Source organism: Heptranchias perlo, chromosome 6 (assembly GCF_035084215.1).
Source record: "Heptranchias perlo isolate sHepPer1 chromosome 6, sHepPer1.hap1, whole genome shotgun sequence".
Classification (NCBI taxonomy): domain Eukaryota; kingdom Metazoa; phylum Chordata; class Chondrichthyes; order Hexanchiformes; family Hexanchidae; genus Heptranchias; species Heptranchias perlo.
In genome coordinates, this window is record NC_090330.1 from 1,449,281 (window position 1) to 1,467,761 (window position 18,481).

General features: G+C 54.8%; 1 protein-coding gene across 2 annotated transcripts in view; it reads right to left on the minus strand.

Annotated features, from left to right (window-relative positions):
• Positions 1-257: 257 nt before the first annotated feature.
• slc6a7 (solute carrier family 6 member 7) overlaps positions 258-18,481 on the minus strand; it is a 66,543-nt gene continuing 48,319 nt past the window's right edge. For both annotated transcript variants that reach the window (XM_067985560.1, XM_067985559.1), the window contains 5 exons: positions 13,224-13,358; positions 10,538-10,637; positions 6,658-6,776; positions 3,762-3,935; positions 258-877 (listed from right to left, as the gene is read on the minus strand). In XM_067985560.1, the coding sequence (XP_067841661.1) occupies positions 743-877; positions 3,762-3,935; positions 6,658-6,776; positions 10,538-10,637; positions 13,224-13,358 (663 nt within the window). In that variant the 3' untranslated portion in view covers positions 258-742. The remainder of the gene's footprint in view (positions 878-3,761; positions 3,936-6,657; positions 6,777-10,537; positions 10,638-13,223; positions 13,359-18,481) is intronic.

Below are 18,481 nucleotides of genomic sequence, written 5' to 3' on the forward strand. Positions count from 1 at the left end.
AAGAGGAGGAGCCCAAGGAGGGACCCCAGGAAGATCAGGGTCCACAAAATTTATCCCTCAACCCAATGTCACTAAAACAGATTATCTGATCGTTATCACACTGCTGGTTGTGGGATCTTGCTGTGCGCAAATTGGCTGCTGCGTTTCCTACATCACAACAGTTGGCACCTTTGGCCGGGGGGGAGGCAATTTGGTCCCTCACCCCCCCCCACCCCCACCAGGAGGAAACTGCAAGAACCCAACCACGAGTGCGGAGAGAAAAGGAATTTTTTTTTAATAATTACAAGTCCAAGACGATGACAGGGACCAGAATTGGGAGTGGGCCGAATTCCCTCATCACTGCGTGTTGTCCTCACTGCGAGCGCGGCGGTGAAATTCCAAAGGGCTCCCGACAGAGCCCGGTTTGTTCAGTGAAAATCATTGACCGGAGGTCACGGGCGCGACGAGGCGGCGGGTCACTCCCCGGAAGCCGAGGGGTGTGGGGTAATCCACGGCCTGGCTGTCCCTTAGCTCGAGGTGTGTCAGCCCCAGGGCAGTCTTGTATTGTCCGGTGTTTTCCGTTCCGAGATGTGACCCGAGGCGGCCCTCGCTGGTGGGGAGGTGGTCTCTGTCCTTTTTACCACGGCGAGGGGCACGATATACCGACAGGAGCCCGTCCTCTCTCTCCCCCCGCCGTCTGGGAGCGGATCTGCGGCAAAACCCTTCGGTGCGAGGACCGGTCGCCGGTGCCGGTGCCGGTCGGTCAGGCCTGCATCTCGTTGTGGTCGTGGTCGGTCAGCGTCACGGAAAACGGCACGTCCACCGTTTCCTGGGTGAACGTTCGGTCGCCGCCGGTGACCTTCCAGGAGTTGAGGGGTCGGATGGCTTTTCTAAACCGCTGGAGGTTAACGGCAACAGATAATGGGGTCAGTCGGATCAACAGCACCGTACCGCCGCGGTGAAAGTCTACGGGCTGCGCTTGCTCGGCCGTTCCGTGCCACGTCCCGCTCCCTGCTACTTATACGAGGCCTCAGCCCGTGCCTTGGAAACGGGTTAGCGCCTCCGCTAAAATGGCGGGGCAACGGGGGAGCCTGACGCGAGCACTTTAAAGGTTTGATCGTTAACATGGCCGACAGCAACTTTGAGTCAATGGTGGCAGCAGAGGGCTGGGTTCCAATCAGGCCGTCCTGTCTGCAGCGTAAAGGTGAAACGGAACTGGGAGGGGCATTGGGTCAGACACTGACCTTTCACCCTCTGGGGCCCGGGGTCAAATCGAACCACAGGCAGAGGGGATAAAGGAACTTTCCTGGGCACAGTGAACGGAGGTAAATCAGACATGGGGGGGGTCACCCATCCCCTACTGGGAGCCCACCTGATACCTGATCACTACCCAGTCACTCCTCCTGGAAAGAGGGGGGGCCCTGTGGCAGCGGGCTGGGGGTGAGATTGGCCTCCACTGGGAACCGACCCAACGCAAAGATTAGGGGGTTTGGGGCTGAAATCTGCAAGAGGATGAATGTGCAGTGGGACGTGAGGGGTCAGGGGTCAGCAGCGTGAGAGCCGGGTCAGGGGTCATCGAATATTCACACAATGGAAGACTGGGGGGTTGAGTGGGAGATTCCCTCAGTACCTCTCCCACCATCACACTGCCCGTCAGCAGCAACTCAGTGGGTATCAACACCCCCCGACCATGGCATCAGAAGGTCATGGGTTCAAGTCCCACTTCAGAGACTCGAGCCGCACTGTCGGAGGGTCAGTGCTGAGGGAGCGCTGCACTGTCGGAGGGTCAGTACTGAGGGAGCGCCGCACTCTCGGAGGGTCAGTACTGAGGGAGCGCTGCACTGTCGGAGGGTCAGTGCTGAGGGAGCGCTGCACTGTCGGAGGGTCAGTGCTGAGGGAGCGCTGCACTGTCGGAGGGTCAGTACTGAGGGAGCGCTGCACTGTCGGAGGGTCAGTACTGAGGGAGCGCCGCACTCTCGGAGGGTCAGTACTGAGGGAGCGCTGCACTGTCGGAGGGTCAGTGCTGAGGGAGCGCTGCACTGTCGGAGGGTCAGTGCTGAGGGAGCGCTGCACTGTCGGAGGGTCAGTACTGAGGGAGCACCGCACTGTCGGAGGGTCAGTGCTGAGGGAGCGCCGCACTGTCGGAGGGTCAGTACTGAGGGAGCGCCGCACTGTCGGAGGGTCAGCACTGAGGGAGCGCCGCACTGTCGGAGGGTCAGTACTGAGGGAGCGCCGCGCTGTCGGAGGGTCAGTACTGAGGGAGCGCCGCGCTGTCGGAGGGTCAGTACTGAGGGAGCGCCGCACTGTCGGAGGGTCAGTACTGAGGGAGCGCCGCGCTGTCGGAGGGTCAGTACTGAGGGAGCGCCGCGCTGTCGGAGGGTCAGTACTGAGGGAGCGCCGCACTGTCGGAGGGTCAGTACTGAGGGAGCGCTGCACTGTCGGAGGGTCAGTACTGAGGGAGTGCTGCACTGTCGGAGGGTCAGTGCTGAGGGAGCGCTGCACTGTCGGAGGGTCAGTGCTGAGGGAGCGCTGCACTGTCGGAGGGTCAGTGCTGAGGGAGCGCTGCACTGTCGGAGGGTCAGTACTGAGGGAGCGCCGCACTGTCGGAGGGTCGGTACTGAGGGAGTGCTGCACTGTCGGAGGGTCAGTACTGAGGGAGTGCCGCACTGTCGGAGGGTCAGTGCTGAGGGAGTGCCGCACTGTCGGAGGGTCAGTACTGAGGGAGTGCCGCACTGTCGGAGGGTCAGTACTGAGGGAGCGCTGCACTGTCGGAGGGTCAGTACTGAGGGAGTGCCGCACTGTCGGAGGGTCGGTACTGAGGGAGTGCTGCACTGTCGGAGGGTCAGTACTGAGGGAGTGCCGCACTGTCGGAGGGTCGGTACTGAGGGAGTGCTGCACTGTCGGAGGGTCAGTACTGAGGGAGCGCTGCACTGTCGGAGGGTCAGTACTGAGGGAGCGCCGCACTGTCGGAGGGTCAGCACTGAGGGAGCGCCGCACTGTCGGAGGGTCAGTACTGAGGGAGCGCCGCACTGTCGGAGGGTCAGCACTGAGGGAGCGCCGCACTGTCGGAGGGTCAGTACTGAGGGAGCGCCGCGCTGTCGGAGGGTCAGTACTGAGGGAGCGCCGCACTGTCGGACGGTCAGTACTGAGGGAGCGCCGCGCTGTCGGAGGGTCAGTACTGAGGGAGCGCCGCACTGTCGGAGGGTCAGTACTGAGGGAGCGCTGCACTGTCGGAGGGTCAGTACTGAGGGAGTGCTGCACTGTCGGAGGGTCAGTACTGAGGGAGCGCCGCACTGTCGGAGGGTCAGTACTGAGGGAGCGCTGCACTGTCAGAGGGTCAGTGCTGAGGGAGCGCTGCCCTGTCGGAGGGTCAGTACTGAGGGAGCGCTGCCCTGTCGGAGGGTCAGTACTGAGGGAGCGCTGCCCTGTCGGAGGGTCAGTGCTGAGGGAGCGCTGCCCTGTCGGAGGGTCAGTACTGAGGGAGCGCTGCACTGTCAGAGGGGCTGTCTTTCCCCCAGAGCCTCGGCCAACATTCCTCCCTCATCAAGAAACTGATTAATTGGCCTTTAATCTCGTTGTTGTGGGTGATTGGTTGCCGTTTTTACCCACATAACAACAGTCACTGCATCTCCGCAGTAATTCACCGTACGTGGGACATTCTGGTGAGATGAGGCACTCTATAAATGCCTTATCTCTCCTTCCCTTCTGACAGGAGCAGAGGCAGGTTATTTTAATCTAATAATTAAACAGCCCCACACATGAGAATGAGACGAGGTCCTTACATCTCGCATTGTCCCCGACTCCTTCAGTACAGCAACCACAGCCCAGACTGGGATCTGTATACAGCACAGCACCCCCAGACAGATTCCCAGAGCCTTCCCCCACAACGGGAACTCGTAGGAGCCATAGTGCAGGGGGGTGTTGTACATCTCAATAAATACATACATCAGGATGAACTGTAAAAGAGAGAGAAATGTATTATAGACGATCAGACATAATACACGGCCCGTCTCCCCGCACACGGCCCGTCTCCCCGCACACTGCCCGTCTCCCCGCACACGGCCCGTCTCCCCGCACACGGCCCGTCTCCCCTCACACGGCCCGTCTCCCCGCACACGGCCCGTCTCCCCACAAACCACACGGCCCGTCTCCCCGCACACGGCCCGTCTCCCCACAAACCACACGGCCCGTCTCCCCGCACACGGCCCGTCTCCCCACAAACCACACGGCCCGTCTCCCCGCACACGGCCCGTCTCCCCACAAACCACACGGCCCGTCTCCCCACAAACCACACGGCCCGTCTCCCCACAAACCACACGGCCCGTCTCCCCACAAACCACACGGCCCGTCTCCCCACACACGGCCCGTCTCCCCACAAACCACACGGCCCGTCTCCCCGCACACGGCCCGTCTCCCCACACACGGCCCGTCTCCCCACACACGGCCCGTCTCCCCACAAACCACACGGCCCGTCTCCCCACAAACCACACGGCCCGTCTCCCCACACACGGCCCGTCTCCCCACAAACCACACGGCCCGTCTCCCCACACACGGCCCGTCTCCCCACAAACCACACGGCCCGTCTCCCCACACACGGCCCGTCTCCCCACAAACCACACGGCCCGTCTCCCCACAAACCACACGGCCCGTCTCCCCACACACGGCCCGTCTCCCCACAAACCACACGGCCCGTCTCCCCACAAACCACACGGCCCGTCTCCCCACACACGGCCCGTCTCCCCACAAACCACACGGCCCGTCTCCCCACAAACCACACGGCCCGTCTCCCCACAAACCACACCGCCCGTCTCCCCGCACACGGCCCGTCTCCCCACACACGGCCCGTCTCCCCACACACGGCCCGTCTCCCCACACACACCAACACATATATAATACACAGCACATTACACCACACACCAAAACACACCACTCCACACAACAGCAAATATCACTCCACACAACAGTTCCAGTGGCGGGAGGGTCGGTAACCAGAGGACACAGATTTAAGGTGATCGGCAAAAGAACCAGAGGGGAGATGAGGAGAAATCTTTTTACGCAGCGAGTTGTTCTGATCTGGAATTCACTGCCTGAAAGGGTAGGCCCAGACCGGGAATGGGTGGGACTGGAGGAAGGGTCGGCCCAGACCGGGAATGGGTGGGAGGTTCCACAGAGGACATTAGTGAACCTGTTGGGGTTTTATGACAGTTTTTCTTGGCGCTTTATTGTGTTCAATTTCACAGGTGGCCGTGATGGAATTTAAACAAACGACCTCTGATTTGCTAATCCAGTGCCATAACCGGGTCTGAATCACATTTGCCTCAGTGCCCCCCGGGCCAGAACACGGTAAACATCAGACTGGGTTCCTGCTGGTGTGAGTCAGTGGACGAGGGTTTTGGACAGGATACCTCACCCCTTGGTTGAATATCCTGCAGTTACTGGCTGACTGAGTTTGTTCATGGGGAACGGCACCAGAGGACGACTGATGCCATTGGAACTGTACCCGAGCAAGGAACAAGTTTTCCAGGAATGGAGGAGCAGAGGGGACGGGGCACGGCGGGGGCGGGGGGAGGACGGGGCACGGCGGGGGCGGGGGGAACGGGGCACGGCGGGGGCGGGGGGAGGACGGGGCACGGCGGGGGCGGGGGGAACGGGGCACGGCGGGGGCGGGGGCGGGGGAACGGGGCACGGCGGGGGCGGGGGGGGGAACGGGGCACGGCGGGGGCGGGGGGACGGGGCACGGTGGGGGCGGGGGCGGGGGGACGGGGCAAGGCGGGGGCGGGGGAACGGGGCACGGCGGGGGGCGGGGGGACGGGGCATGGCGGGGGCGGGGGGACGGGGCAAGGCGGGGGCGGGGAGGGGGGACGGGACAGCGGGGGGGGGGGAACGGGGCACGGCGGGGGCGGGGGAACGGGGCACGGCGGGGGCGGGGGGACAGCGGGGGGGGGAACGGGGCACGGCGGGGGCGGGGGAACGGGGCACGGCGGGGGCGGGGGAACGGGGCACGGCGGGGGCGGGGGAACGGGGCACGGCGGGGGAACGGGGCACGGCGGGGGGGGAACGGGGCACGGCGGGGGCGGGGGAACGGGGCACGGCGGGGGCGGGGGAACGGGGCACGGCGGGGGCGGGGGAACGGGGCACGGCGGGGGCGGGGGAACGGGGCACGGCGGGGGCGGGGGCGGGGGAACGGGGCACGGCGGGGGGGGAACGGGGCACGGCGGGGGCGGGGGAACGGGGCACGGCGGGGGCGGGGGAACGGAGCACGGCGGGGGCGGGGGCGGGGGAACGGGGCACGGCGGGGGCGGGGGAACGGGGCACGGCGGGGGCGGGGGAGGACGGGGCACGGCGGGGGGGGAACGGGGCACGGCGGGGGCGGGGGAACGGGGCACGGCGGGGGCGGGGGAACGGGGCACGGCGGGGGCGGGGGGACAGCGGGGGGGGGGGAACGGGGCACGGCGGGGGCGGGGGCGGGGGGACAGCGGGGGCGGGGGGACGGGGCACGGCGGGGGCGGGGGGAGGACGGGGCACAGCGGGGGCGGGGGGACGGGGCACGGCGGGGGCGGGGGCGGGGGGACAGTGGGGGCGGGGGCGGGGCACGGCGGGGGCGGGGGCGGGGGGACAGCGGGGGGGGGGGGGAACGGGAAAGATTTATTTTAAAAGTGAGCAGACTTGCACACTCACCAGGAGCAGCGCTGGTGTAAACAGGGCCCAGCATGCCTTGAAATAAAGCAACAGTTTGCTGCACCAAGGTGGGCAGAGGCGGATCATGTCGATTATGTCGCTGCAGAACTGGTTTACTCCTGAGGGAGAGAGACAGCAGAGTTAGGAGAAAGAAAATAGCACCAAGGCCTCAGATTTAAAATTCTCATCCTCGTGTTTCAATCCCTTCATCCCCCACTCCTTCTCATCTCTAACCTCCTCCAGCCCTACAAACCTGCCCCAAATTCTTTATACCTCCAACGCTGGACTCTGTGAATCCCCCACTCCCTTCGCTCCACCATTGGCGGCCGTGCCTTCAGCTGCCTGGGCCCTAAGCTCTGGAATCCCCTCCCTAAACCTCTCCGCCTCTCTCTCCTCCTTTAAGAACCTCCTTAAAACCTCCCTCTTTGACCAAGCTTTTTCTCGACTGTCCGAAGATCTCCTTATGTGTTCCATCGTTACATCATGGAATTTACAGCACAGAAACAGGCCATTCGGCCCAACTGGTCTATCCCGGTGTTTATGCTCCACACGAGCCTCCTCCCTCCCTACTCCATCTCACCCTATCACCATATCCTTCTATTCCTTTCTCCCTCATGTGTTTATCGAGCTTCCCCTTAAATGTATCCACACTATTGACCTCAACTACTCCTCGTGGGAGCGAGTTCCACATTCTCACCACTCTCTGGGTAAAGAAGTTTCTCCTGAATTCCCTTTTGGATTTATTAGTGACTATCTTATATTTATGGTCCCCTAGTTCTGGTCTCCCCCACAAGTGGAAACATCTTCTCCACGTCTACCCTATCAAACCCTTTCATAATCTTAAAGACCTCGATCAGGTCACCCCTCAGTCTTCTCTTTTCCAGAGAAAAGAGCCCCAGCCTGTTCAATCTTTCCTGATAGTTATAACCTCTCAGTTCTGGTATCATCTCTGTAAATGTTTTTTTCACCACCTCCAATGCCTCTATATCCTTTTTATAATATGGAGACCAGGACTGTTCACAATACTCCAGTGTGGTCTAACCGAGGTTCTGTACAAGTTTAATTTAACTTCTCTGCTTTTCAATTCTATCCTTCTAGAAATGAACCCCACTGCTTGGTTTGCTTTTTTTATGGCCTTATTAACCTGCGTTGCTACTTTGTGATTTGTGTATCTGTACCCCCAGATCCCTCTGCTCCTCTACCCCATTTAGACTCTTATTTTCCAAGCAGTGTGTGGCCTCCTTATTCTTCCTCGCAAAATGTAATACCTCACACTTATCTATATTGAAATTCATTTGCCAGTTACACGCCCATTCTGTAAGTTTATTAATGTCTTCTTGTATTTTGTCACAGTCCTCCTCGGTATTAATTTTACTCCCCCAATTTGGCGTCATTTGGCAAATTTTGAAATTGTACTTCCGATTCCCGAGTCCATATCGTTTATGTAAATTGTGAACAACAGTGGTCCCGGCAATGATCCTTGAGGAACACCACTTCCCACCTTTTGCCAGTCTGAGTAACTAGCTTTAATCCCTACTCTTTCCTGTGTAGCCAGTTTGCTATCCATTCTGCTACCTGTCCCCTGACTCCACATGCTGTGAACTTAGTGATGAGTCTACAATACGGTACCTTATCGAAGGCCTTTAGAAAATCCAAATATATTACATCTACTACATTATCCATATCTTCTACCCTTTCTGTTACTTCTTCAAAGAATTCAATAAGGTTTGCCAAGCATGACCTTCCCTTTTGAAATCCGTGCTGACTATTCTTTATTATATTTTCAGTTTCGAGATGTTTTTCTAATACATCTTTGAGCAAGGATTCCATTATCTTTCCTACCACCGACGTTAAGCTAATTGGTCTTTGGTTCCCTGGTTCCATCTCCCTTTTTAAATATAGGAATCACATTAACTGTCCACCAGTCCTCTGGCACTATTCCCTTTTCTAATGAGTTTTTCTATATATGTAATCGTGCCTCTGCTATCTCCTCTCTAACTCCTTCTAATATGTGTGGATGTAATCCATCCGGACCAGGGGTTTTACCCTCTCTAAGCTTGAATAGTTTATCAATTATCTCCCCACTTTCTACCTTAAATATCTTTATATCTTTTTCAACCTCCTCTTCTAATGTCCTGCCCACCTTGTTAGTCTCCCTGGTAAATACTGAGGCAAAGTAACTATTCAATATTCTGCCATTTCGCTGTCATCACCTGTGAGTTTATCGTGTGTTTCCCTCAGTGACCCTGTCCCTATCCTGATTTTTCTTTTATTTATGTGTCTGTAAAATACTTCACTATTTCTTTTTATATTCCTTGAGAATTTAATCTCGTCGTTCCTCTTTGCTTTCCTAATATTCCCTTTTCTCATCCTCTCTTTTACTGTCTGTATATTTAGTGTCTGCCTTTTTCTTTAGTTTCAGTTTTACCCGTATCTCGTTATTCATCCCTGGTGTTTCATTATTGGACAGTTTGTTCTTGTTTTTTAGTGGAATATATTTCTCCTGAACTTTATTGATCACCGTGTTAAATATTTCCCACTGCTCTTCTATTTCTTTGTCTGTGAACATTTTTTTCCCGTTTACCTTCCCTAGTTCCACTCTCATCCCCTTAAAATTTCTTCCAATCTATTATTTTGGTCTTTGTCTTATGTCTTTCTCAATCATTATTTTAAATCTTATTATGCTGTGATCGCTATTGCCTAGATGCTCCCCCACGCTTACTTCTCTTATCTGTTCTGGTTCATTTCCCATTACTGGATCCAGCGGTGATTCCTCTCTTGTTGGGCTTCTCACATTCTGGGTAAGAAAGGAGTCCCGTACACACTGTAAAAACTCCATCCCCCCTTCCCCTTTCTTGCCAGTTTATTTGACGGGAGTTGAAATCTCCCCTGATTATTCTTCAATGTTTTATACTCATTTCATATTTCATCCTCTCCTTCCCTTCCACCATTAGGTGGTCTGTAGAATCTGCCTATTGATGTGATCGATCCCTTCTTATCCTTTGTCTAAATCCACATGGATTCTGTGTCTATCTTAATGTTACTTATTTCCCTTTTTTCTATTGCCATTACGTTGTCTCTAATTAGTGCAGCAACCCCACTCCCTTCTTCCTCCCCAGTCCTTTCTAAATACATCATATCCTGCAATATTTAATTGCCAGTCCTGTCCTTTATGTAGCCATGTTTCAGTTATCCCCACTACAGCTGGCTCCTCACTATGAATTATTGCCTCCAGTTCCCCTGTTTTGCTTCGGGTGCTGTGCACGTTGCTGTACAGGCAATTTCATTTGTTTTTAGTAAATGTTCCCCTTATTTTATTTTTAACAGTCCTTGTGGACTCAGTGTTAATTTTTTCACTATGCCCATTGAGACATTTTTCTACGTTAAAGGCTCTGTATAAATGTAAGTAGTCGATGTTATTGATTCCTGCCTGGGGGGAGTGTGAAGCGTACACTGGGGGGGTGATTTTAACTCTTAAGAACGGGTGGGTTGGGGGCGGGCGGGAGTTGAAATAGTTGTTTTTTGGGTTGCGACCATAACCCGGCTTTATTTCCGGGTGTAACTCGGGCGTGTAAAAGTCCAGGCTTCCCACTGGGAATGCAAAGTCCGAGAATTTTGCAGTTGCGACCCAAAAAAACAACTATTTTCAGCTCCTACCTGCCCCCAACCCACCGGTCTTGGGGGTTAAAATCACCCCCTGGGTGTCTGAACGGGAAATTATTCTGTTTCCCCGCAATGACATCCTTCACCTGACAGGTACAAAAAATTCAAACAATAAGAGTTTTTCTTAAGAACAGTCACGGGGTCTCGATGTTTCCCGAAACCTCCTTAATCCAGTCTGTCAGGGATTGACGCTCTCTGTCTCTTGGTGAGGGTTTACCGTAAAAGAATGCCATCCCCAGGCACATGAAGAGGGTGATGATGATGAGTCCAAAGCTCGTGCTGTAAGCATCGATCAGAGTGAACCAGTAGATGCCGCCCTGTGTGAAAAGAGCAAGAGACAGAGCTGTTCAACCAGGTCTGGACAAACACAGCGACATGTTGTGATCTGCGCGGGGATTCAGTGATCTGTGCGGGGATTCGGTGACCTGTGCGGGGATTCGGTGATCAGCGCGGGGATTCAGTGATCAGCGCGGGGATTCGGTGACCTGTGCGGGGATTCGGTGATATGTGCGGGGATTCGGTGATCTGTGCGGGGATTCGGTGATCTGTGCGGGGATACGGTGATCTGTGCGGGGATACGGTGATCAGTGCGGGGATACGGTGATAAGTGCGGGGATTCGGTGATCAGTGCGGGGATACGGTGATCTGCGCGGGGATACGGTGATCTGCGCGGGGATTCAGTGATCTGCGCGGGGATTCAGTGATCTGCGCGGGGATTCAGTGATCAGTGCGGGGATTCAGTGATCTGCGCGGGGATTCAGTGATCTGCGCGGGGATTCAGTGATCTGCGCGGGGATTCAGTGATCTGCGCGGGGACTCAGTGATCAGCGCGGGGATTCAGTGATCTGCGCGGGGATTCAGTGATCTGCGCGGGGATTCCGTGATCTGCGCGGGGATTCGGTGATCTGCGCGGGGATTCGGTGATCAGTGCGGGGATTCGGTGATCTGTGCGGGGATTCAGTGATCAGCGCGGGGATTCAGTGACCAGCGCGGGGATTCAGTGATCAGCGCGGGGATTCAGTGATCTGCGCGGGGATTCAGTGATCAGCGCGGGGATTCAGTGATCAGTGCGGGGATTCAGTGATCTGCGCGGGGATTCAGTGATCTGCGCGGGGATTCAGTGATCTGCGCGGGGATTCAGTGATCTGCGCGGGGACTCAGTGATCAGCGCGGGGATTCAGTGATCTGCGCGGGGATTCAGTGATCTGCGCGGGGATTCCGTGATCTGCGCGGGGATTCAGTGATCTGCGCGGGGATTCAGTGATCTGCGCGGGGATTCCGTGATCTGCGCGGGGATTCCGTGATCTGCGCGGGGATTCGGTGATCTGCGCGGGGATTCGGTGATCTGTGCGGGGATTCAGTGATCAGCGCGGGGATTCAGTGACCAGCGCGGGGATTCAGTGATCAGCGCGGGGATTCAGTGATCTGCGCGGGGATTCAGTGATCAGCGCGGGGATTCAGTGATCAGCGCGGGGATTCGTTGATCTGCGCGGGGATTCAGTGATCTGCGCGGGGATTCAGTGATCTGCGCGGGGATTCAGTGACCTGCACGGGGATTCAGTGATCAGCGCGGGGATTCAGTGATCAGCGCGGGGATTCAGTGACCTGCACGGGGATTCAGTGATCAGCGCGGGGATTCAGTGATCAGCGCGGGGATTCAGTGATCAGCGCGGGGATTCAGTGATCAGCGCGGGGATTCAGTGATCTGCGCGGGGATTCAGTGATCTGCGCGGGGATTCAGTGATCTGCGCGGGGATTCAGTGATCTGCGCGGGGATTCAGTGATCTGCGCGGGGATTCAGTGATCTGCGCGGGGATTCAGTGATCTGCGCGGGGATTCAGTGATCAGCGCGGGGATTCAGTGATCTGCGCGGGGATTCAGTGATCAGCGCGGGGATTCAGTGATCTGCGCGGGGATTCAGTGATCAGCGCGGGGATTCAGTGATCTGCGCGGGGATTCAGTGATCAGCGCGGGGATTCAGTGATCTGCGCGGGGATTCAGTGATCTGCGCGGGGATTCAGTGATCAGTGCGGGGATTCAGTGACCTGTGCGGGGATTCAGTGATCAGCGCGGGGATTCAGTGATCTGCGCGGGGATTCAGTGATCTGCGCGGGGATTCAGTGATCAGCGCGGGGATTCAATGATCAGCGCGGGGATTCAGTGATCTGCGCGGGGATTCAGTGATCTGCGCGGGGATTCAGTGATCTGCGCGGGGATTCAGTGATCTGCGCGGGGATTCAGTGATCAGTGCGGGGATTCAGCCTCTGATTAGGTTCAGCAATGTGTGGGGATTGACTCTCTATATTCTTATTGGTTATTTTATTGGGGATATCCCCATATTTCAGTGGGTTACTGTGTTTGGTGGATCTCTCCGATAATCTTATTGATTCCTGTATTTTGATTGACCCCCCCCCAATACTCTCATTGATTATGTTGGGTTTAACCCCTCCCTGTGTCACTATGGGTTACTATGGGGTTGTTCCCATGTTTCGTAGATTGCTGTGTTTGGGGTAACTCCCCTAGATTCTTATTGGTATTTTGTATCGACTCCCACCCATATTCCTATTGGTTACTGTGTTGGGGTTGAACCCCCCAGTATTCCTATTGGTTACTGTGTTGGGGTTGAACCCCCCAGTATTCCTATTGCTTACTGTGTTGTGGTTGGACACCCCAGTATTCCTATTGGTTACTGTGTTGGGGTTGAACCCCCCAGTATTCCTATTGGTTACTGTGTTGGGGTTGAACCCCCCAGTATTCCTATTGGTTACTGTGTTGTGGTTGGACACCCCAGTATTCCTATTGGTTACTGTGTTGGGGTTGGACACCCCCCCCCCAGTTTTCCTATTGGTTACTGTGTTTGGAGCTGTTCCCCTCTTACTCTGGCAGGTTTCACTACCCTGTACCTCAGTGATGAGCAGCAGTCCCAGGAGGTAGAATACAAAGCAGAGACCGGCCAGGAACATCACCTTCCATTTCCATACCCGTAAGATCGGGAACTCGTCAAGGAATGCGGTGGTGATCCCCTCCATGTTCCCAAACTGCAAACAAAACACAGAGACACTGGCAATAAGTCGGTAACAGTCTGGCAGTTTCCATTAGTGATGGCGTTTTGTGCGCTGTCACCTGCATTCTGCTGGGTACTGTCCAGTCTACCTGCTCACCCAATCGGAGTTGCCAAGCCCATGTACAATGTACCTTTTCACAGACTCTCCCCACCCATTTAATCCCCCCCCACAGCCCATGTACTCTCTCCCCTATCACAGACTCTCCCCACCCATTTAATCTCCCCCCACAGTCCCTGTACACTCTCCCCTATCACAGACTCTCCCCACCCATTTAATCTCCCCCCACAGCCCATGTACACTCTCCCCTATCATGGACTCTCCCCACCCATTTAATCTCCCCCACAGCCCATGTACACTCTCCCCTATCACAGACTCTCCCCACCCATTTAATCTCCCCCCACAGTCCCTGTACACTCTCCCCTATCACAGACTCTCCCCACCCATTTAATCTCCCCCCACAGTCCATGTACACTCTCCCCTATCACAGACTCTCCCCACCCATTTAATCTCCCCCCACAGCCCATGTACACTCTCCCCTATCACTGACTCTCCCCACCCATTTAATCCCCCCCCCCACAGCCCATGAACACTCTCCCCTATCACAGACTCTCCCCACCCATTTAATCTCCCCCCACAGCCCATGTACACTCTCCCCTATCACCGACTCTCCCCACCCATTTAATCTCCTCCCACAGCCCATGTACACTCTCCCCCATCACCGACTCTCCCCACCCATTTAATCTCCCCCCACAGCCCATGTACACTCTCCCCTATCACAGACTCTACCACCCATTTAATCTCCCCCCACAGCCCATGTACACTCTCCCCCATCACCGACTCTCCCCACCCATTTAATCTCCCCCCACAGCCCATGTACACTCTCCCCTATCACCGACTCTCCCCACCCATTTAATCTCCCCCCACAGCCCATGTACACTCTCCCCTATCACAGACTCTACCACCCATTTAATCTCCCCCCACAGCCCATGTACACTCTCCCCCATCACCGACTCTCCCCACCCATTTAATCTCCCCCACAGCCCATGTACACTCTCCCCTATCACAGACTCTCCCCACCCATTTAATCTCCCCCCACAGCCCATGTACACTCTCCCCTATCACCGACTCTCCCCACCCATTTAATCTCCCCCCACAGCCCATGTACACTCTCCCCCATCACCGACTCTCCCCACCCATTTAATCTCCCCCCACAGCCCATGTACACTCTCCCCCATCACCGACTCTCCCCACCCATTTAATCTCCCCCCACAGCCCATGTACACTCTCCCCTATCACCGACTCTCCCCACCCATTTAATCATGTGATGAAAAGTCCTTTACAAATATTCCCTGATCCCTAAAGGGAATCGAGTGAACCTTGAGAACGCTCATCCACCCTCCCGTCTCCACTAATCCGCCCATGGTCTGCCGGCCTCTGGGAATTACTCTCTGTTCCCCCTCCCCTGCCTATCTGCCATTGTGTCCCGGGTGTATTTTATTCTCTCAGCCTGTACTATTTGAGTATTTGACCCCTTCAGTCTGCCCCTATTCCTGTAGCCTCTGATCCCAGGGATTTATCCTGCTCCTGTTGAAGGGACAGTGCAGAATCCACTGCTTTTTTTTTTCTTGGAATCTATCCCACATTCGCCAGTCTGTTCAGAGAAACAAAAAAACAGCTCTTGATCTAATCTCTCCTCCTCCTCGCCCCTTTGCATCCGTGCCCTGTGGGTCTTTGCTCACAGTCTAAGTTAAACAGAGGAAGTGATGGGCTCGTTATCATCTTTCCATGATTAACGGAGGCCTCACTCTGCGGATTTCTCCGCTGACCCTTTCTGTCCTGAGTATTAAACCAATGCCGTTCTTTCTGGACCTTTTTATTTTCCCCTCGTTTTGTGAAAATTTTAGTTGCGTAAAAATGACCCAAACTGCAGATTGAATGACCCAAACTGCTCATCGATCGACAGTTCCGACGGGCCACAGCGAAAAATCGCGTAGACCTCCTCAGAAGACTAACACGGGACGCAACCAACAGAGTACCCTTCGTCGTCCAGTACTTCCCCAGAGCGGAGAAACTACGCCATGTTCTCCGCAGCCTTCAACATGTCATCGATGATGACGAACACCTCGCTATGGCCATCCCCACGCCTCCACTACTCGCCTTCAAACAGCCACCCAACCTCAAACAGACCATCGTTCGCAGCAAATTACCCAGCCTTCAGGAGAACAGCGTCCACGACACCACACAACCCTGCCACGGCAACCTCTGCAAGACATGCCAGATCATCGACACAGATACCGCCATCACACGAGAGGACACCACCCACCAGGTGCATGGTTCATACTCCTGTGACTCGGCCAACGTTGTCTACCTCATACGTTGCAGGAAAGGATGCCCCGGAGCATGGTACATTGGCGAGACCATGCAGACGCTGCGACAACGGATGAACGGACACCGCGCAACAATCGCCAAACAGGAGGGTTCCCTCCCAGTCGGGGAACACTTCAGCAGTCAAGGACATTCAGCCTCCGATCTTCGGGTAAGCGTTCTCCAAGGCGGCCTTCGAGACACACGACAACGCAAAATCGTCGAGCAGAAATTGATAGCCAAGTTCCGCACCCATGAGGACGGCCTCAACCGGGATCTTGGGTTCATGTCACACGACACGTAACCCCACCAGCGAACAAATGTTATCTGTTTTTAATATAACGGGTCATTGACTGTCTTCCTTCTATCTCTCTCTTTTTTGGGGGGTTTGTATATTCGGTGGCCTTTTTAGGTGACACCTTTCTGTCTGCTCACTGTGATTGCCTTGGCAACGGGCAGTAATCACCAGGCATTGTTCTGTGATTTTCAAATGCGAAGGATTCGAAAATTTCATTTCCATACCGTTCACCTGAGGAAGGAGGAAGCCTCCGAAAGCTTGAGGAATTTAAAATAAATTTGTTGGACTATAACTTGGTGTAAAATAGTTTACAATCAGCAGATTGAATGAGCAGCGGTGACACCTGGTGGGCAAAGACACTGCTCACTCAGGAGGAGACGGAGAGTCGGTAAAGTTTACGTTTGAAGTTGGGTTTGTCTCTTGAATTGCATTAGTGAAGGTTAATCACCCCGCACTCCCTCCCAGATCAGTTGGGCCCCTGTCTAACACATAGAATCATCGAAAGGTTACTGCAGAGAAGGAGGCCATTCAGCCCATCGAGTCCGTGCCGGCTCTATGCAAGAGCAATCCAGCCAGTCCCACTCCCCCGCCCGATCCCCGTAACCCTGCAAATTTTTTCCTTTCAAGTACTTATCCAGTTCCCTTTTGAAGGCCATGATTGAATCTGCCTCCACCACCCCCTCGGGCAGTGCATTCCAGATCCTAAACACTCGCTGTGTAAAAAAGTTTTTCCTCATGTCACCTTTGGTTCTTTTGCCAATCACCTTAAATCTATGTCCTCTGGTTCTTGACCCTTCCGCCAATGGGAACAGTTTCTCTCTATCTATTCTGTCTAGACCCTTCATGATTTTGAATACCTCTATCAAATCTCCTCTCAACCTTCTCTGTTCCAAGGAGAACAACCCCAGCTTCTCCAGTCTATCCACGTAACTAAAGTCTCTCATCCCTGGAATCATTCTAGTGAATCTCTTCTGCACCCTCTCTAAGGCCTTCACATCTTTCCTAAAGTGCGGTGCCCAGAACTGGGCACAATACTCCAGTTGTGGATGAACCAGTGTTTTATAAAAGGTTCATCATGACTTCCTTGCTTTTGTACTCTGTGCCTCTATTTATAAAGCCCAGGATCCCGTATGCTTTTTTAACCACTTTCTCAACCTGCCCTGTTACCTTCAACGATTTGTGCACATATACCCCCATACCCCCAGATCTCTCTGTTCCTGTACCCCTTTTAGAATTGTGCCCTCTAGTTTATATTGCCTCTCCTCGTTCTTCCTACCAAAATGTATCACTTCGCATTTTTCTGCAATAAATTTCATCTGCCACGTGTCCGCCCATTCCACCAGCCTGTCTATATCCTCTTGAAGTCTATCACTATCCTCCTCACTGTTCACTACACTTCCAAGTTTTGTGTCATCTGCAAATTTTGAAACTGTACCCTGTACACCCAAGTTTATATCACATGTTTATATCCTCACCTATCCTTTATATTTTGTTGCATAAACTGGGCCTGTATTCCCTTGAGTTTAGAAGATTAAAGTGTGATCTAATCGAGGGGTTTAAGATGATTGAAGGATTTGATAGGGTCGATAGAGAGAAACTATTTTCTCTGGTGGGAGAAGTCCAGAACAAGGGGGCAGAACCTTAAAATTAGAGCTCGGCCGTTCAGGGGTGATGTCAGGAAGCACTTCTTCACACAAAGGGGAGTGGGAATCTGGAACTCTCTCCCCCAAAAAGCTGTGGATGCTGGGGGTCAATTGGAGTTTTCAAAACTGAGAGCGACAGATTTTTGTTGGGTATCGAGGGATATGGGGCAAAGGCGGGTAAATGGAGTTGAGGTGCAGATCAGTCATAATCTAATAGAGTGGCAGAGCAGACCCGAGGGGCTGAATGGCCTCCCCCTGTTACTGTATTCCCATCCTATGGAAGCTGACTGTGAGTCTTTGAAGATGAATTTTGCTCAGTCTAAGTTAGGATGACCAGTTCAGAGTGACCGGGCAGTTTGGGACAGGGTGACCAGTTCTCACATGGGCACTGCCAGCCCTGCCTCACAGGTGGACGTCTTGGTACACCAGAGAAGTCAAAATCTGGGGATTGTCCCCTCTTCACACAACTTCTAGTCAAGCCTTAGACTTTGTTCTTGTGCCAATATCTGCAGGTCAAACCATGACATTTCCCATCAGTGCCCCCCTGAACGTTTATGAACCAAAGACAGTGCTAAACATTGGCCTTGTTGACAGAATGTTACTTTCGCTGGCTTCAATAAGGATCCAGTTAACAGACAGCGCCCTCTGGGATAGGGAGGAGGGAAAAGCAGTCAGGGTTCTCCCTCCTCATCCCTATCCAGTGAGCCCAGCTGGAAAGTACAGCAGACATTGGGTGAAGTCAGTTGTGTTATTCCCCAGCACAGCAGCAAACACTCAGTGTCCGGTCTCTG